General features: G+C 34.9%; 1 protein-coding gene across 1 annotated transcript; it reads left to right on the top strand.

The window, feature by feature from the left end:
• Window positions 1–549: 549 nt before the first annotated feature.
• Window positions 550–3,016, top strand: LOC123682361. The gene is made up of 2 exons (XM_045620938.1): window positions 550–896; window positions 1,513–3,016. The coding sequence occupies exons 1-2, from the start codon at window positions 608–610 to the stop codon at window positions 2,598–2,600; spliced, it is 1,377 nt and encodes a 458-aa protein (XP_045476894.1). The 5' UTR covers window positions 550–607; the 3' UTR covers window positions 2,601–3,016.
• The last annotated feature ends 875 nt before the right edge of the window (window positions 3,017–3,891 follow it).

Raw genomic sequence — 3,891 nt, 5'->3', positions numbered from 1 at the left:
ATGGAGATTCCGGAACAAGTGGAATCTTGTGAAAATCCGAAAAAAGCTTTTCCAGAAATTAGCGGCAGTTCAGATAACTTCAGTGGTGATCCAGCTCTGTGGGATGAAATAACAGAATTTTATCAATCGTGGAATTAAACAAAACATTGATTTATTAGATTTTGAAGCTTCAAAAAGGAATTACAATGATCGCGTTCGATATTGTTCGAAAGGATTGTTTAAAACCCGATTGAAAAATGCCGAGACTCACACTCGCGATTTCTTGATTTACTCTGCCAGCACAGGACGTCTCTACTGTCTGCCATGCCGTTTATTCAATGGAAAAGATCCATTTGCATCTACCGGATTTAATGATTGGAAAAATCCTATTACTATTGAACAGCACGAGAATTCACAGAATCACAAAAATTGTGTCCTAATTTTACTCCAAAGGCAAAAAGTAGCTGGCCAGGTAGATGCACTTCATGTTAAAGAATACAAGCGGGAAGTACAGTACTGGAGAGAAGTTTTAAAGAGAGTTGTTGCAGCGATCAAGGCATTGACATCAAGAGGACTTTCATTCAGGGGTTCGACGGAAGTATTTGGTAGTCTACATAATGGCAATTATATGATGCTATTAGAATTTCTAGCTGAATTTGACCCTTTTCTTGCTGATCACATTGAAAAGCACGGAAATCAAGGCAGAGGGAACGTCTCTTACTTGTCATCATCGATTTGTGAAGAAATTATCCAAATTATGGCTACAGAAGTTCTAAAATCAATTGATCAGGAAGTTACAGAAGCCAAATATTATTCAATAAGCGTAGACTCCACACCAGATATAACGCATACCGATCAACTGGCTTTTATTACTCGCTATAATAAAGAAGACGGAAAACCAGTGGAAAGATTTTTAGGTAAGATTGAGAAAAGTTGTATTTTTTTCTTAATGTTTTCTCATTTACCAATACTGAAATGATGTTACTTTCAAAAAATGTTTTTAAGTGTAGCTATTTTATCAATTCCAGTTTATTAGTAAGAGCGATTAATGATCGAAACGTTTGAAATAACAAATTCAATACATATTATAATAATTTTGACATAAAAATGAAAATTTGAATTGATTTATGCAATGTAATTGTTCTTGTCCACGACTATTCTATAATATGCACATATGAATTATAGCAGTGAATAACTTATCAGCATCGTGATAGACTGACTGACAGTAAGATCAACCACCAAGCTATCAGCGCGGTAAAAAAATGGCTACTGATGGAATCGATGTCACGTGAAAATTTTGAACTTCATTTTGAGCTTGCAATTTTCAGTGCGAACGCAGAAAATGTTGTCATCGCTTTGGAAACTACTCTAATTTTTGAAAATGCAGATTAATTCGAATTTTACCCAGGAAGTCGTGGATAAAATATAGTATTCTACTCACACATAATTACTGATATTTACTAGGGTGAATAATAGTTATCTTTATGAGCTCATTGAATAATTTGGTACTAACTTAGGTAATTTTACTCACAGGATTTATACCAAATCCGGGACACAAGGCTGAAGACCTTTATAACGCTGTTATTAAGATGATGGAGGAGCATTATTTCAATTTTGCGAATTGTAGAGGTCAATCCTATGTCAATGCGGCAAATATGTCAGGAATATATAATGGACTGCAAGCAAAAATAAAAGAAATCTCTCCTTTGGCATATTGGATCCCATGCGCGGCTCATTCGCTGAACCTCGTCGGAGAACACGCTGCTGGATCGTGTAAGGCATCTCGGGATTTTTTCTCACTTCTTCAGGATATTTACGTTTTCTTCTCAATCTCGGCTGCTCGCTGGGGGATACTAATGAAACATCTGACTGGCCCTTCAGTGAAACGATTATCTACAACTCGCTGGTCGGCGAGATATGAAGCTTGCAACAGCATGAACCAAAATTGGAAAGAAGTTGTCGCAGCTTTGAGTGAAATTGATGAGCGGGACAGGTCTAAGACTGGGAGTGAAGCAAAAGGATTGAAAATCAAGCTAACATCTCTGGAAACCGCAATAATGTTCGCTGTATGGAGTCCAATTTTGGAAAGATTTGATAAAGTGAGCGAAGCAATACAGAAAGTTGGCATTGGTATAGATGAAGTAGTTTTGTATTATGAGTCATTGGTTGATTATATCTTAGGATTAAGAGATCAATTTGATCGATTTGAGGAGAGAGCGAAGATCAATTCTGGATTTGAGAAATATCGAAGTGAAGAAAGAAGAGCCACAACAAGAACTGTTCCTGCTGATGAAACTCGAGTGGGACATACTGCTTTGAGTGGGAGGGAAAACTTCAGAGTAGGGGTTTATCTTGTTATAATTGACTATCTAACAAGAGAATTGAATCAACGTAAAAATTGCTACAAGGGTTTTGCTGCGAAATTCTCCTTTTTATTAAAACTGCAATCGATTAGTTCTGAAGAATTAGGAGTAGCGGTTACTAATCTCATCTCTAGTTTTCCTCAGGATTTAGATGAAAAACTCCACGATGAATGTTTGCACTTCAAATCCTACTTAGCACAGTTAGAACAACCTCCAAAAACTCTACACTTCATTAGAAGTGATAAAAGCTTAGTGTAAGTGTTTCCCTACATCGATATTACAATTAGAATGTTTTTATGCACTTTTGCAACGAACTGTTCAGCAGAGAGGTCGTTTTCAGCATTGAAGCGAATTTTATCCTATTTGCGATCTAGCATGTCTCAAGAGCGTTTGAATTCTCTGGCCGTTTTGTGCATTGAAGCTGAATTGTTGAAAAAATTAGACTTCGAAGCTGTGTTGCAACAATTTGCGGAAAAGAAGGCAAAAAGAAAACCATTATTAGTTTGATTATGAAAGCTGTAATTTTTTACTATAAAATATAACTCTGAAACATTAGATTGTTTTATTTCGAGATAGAAAATTGTCTTTATCAACTTCTGCGAAAATCACGTATTTAAAAAATTTGAATTTTTAAAATTCTCTTTACTCATAGGGGCGGCAAATTGATTTTGGCCTAGGGGCGGAAAAGAGTTTAATCCGGCCCTGGGGATAAGATTATTCAACTCTACTCAACACCTACTAGTAATACCAATTAAAGATAAACCGAATCTAAGAAATCATCAAAATATTAGCAAGGGCGTAGACATGGGAGGTACTAAGGGTAATAATCCCCCCTCAAGATTTCCAAAATATAAAACTTCAGAATTCTCTCAAAGACAAAAAATGAAAATTCTTCCATAAAATGAACCGATACTCTCATTACTTTTCTTGAAAAAATCGACAAAGCAGCAAAAAATCGGTTTTTAAATGTTTTAAATTAAAAGTGTTTCATTCAAATTGCAATTTATTTGTAAAGACATCAGTGTTGAATTGACCATACAGAGTGTTCAAACAATTTGTTTTCGAGATACAAATGTTAAAGTTTATGTTTTTCCTCATAGCACCTTCCCTTCACAAGATATTTAACTTAAATTTAGCATAGATATTCTTATTTAAAGTTTTCATCATGTGATATGCTAATTTTGAATGCAAATCTACAGGGTGATATTTTTTCTGGAATAGTGCTCGCTACTTTCCACCAATTTTTTTGTGTGAACCACTGGTGGTTTGAAAAATATAAAAAGAAACTGTTGTCTAGTACTAAACCTTATGGTTTCTTGTCGGTTCTTATCGAACAATTCTTCAGTAATCCTCCAGAAAATTCAAATTATTATAAGATTCAGTGGACTGTGATGAATAAATAATAAATTATAAGTTTTGGAACTTATTTATCCAATCTGTAGAGAAGATCAATAAAGATTCGATAAACTGTTATATGCATCACAAAAATGTAGGACTACAAGAAACTCCCTGTACCTCGAAAATGAAAAATTTGCGTACCCATGTATTG

This window comes from Harmonia axyridis, chromosome 1, assembly GCF_914767665.1.
Source record: "Harmonia axyridis chromosome 1, icHarAxyr1.1, whole genome shotgun sequence".
Classification (NCBI taxonomy): Eukaryota; Metazoa; Arthropoda; class Insecta; order Coleoptera; family Coccinellidae; genus Harmonia; species Harmonia axyridis.
This window is presented reverse-complemented; position numbering and strand designations above follow the sequence as displayed.

What these genes read in the sequence shown, in the direction of transcription:
- LOC123682361 (XM_045620938.1), top strand. Translation starts at nt 608, where the DNA reads ATGATGCTATTAGAATTTCTAGCTGAATTTGACCCTTTTCTTGCTGAT. An exon ending in ACCAGTGGAAAGATTTTTAG is followed by an intron (nt 897 to 1,512) that starts GTAAGATTGAGA and finishes TTTTACTCACAG; the next exon opens with GATTTATACCAAATCCGGGA.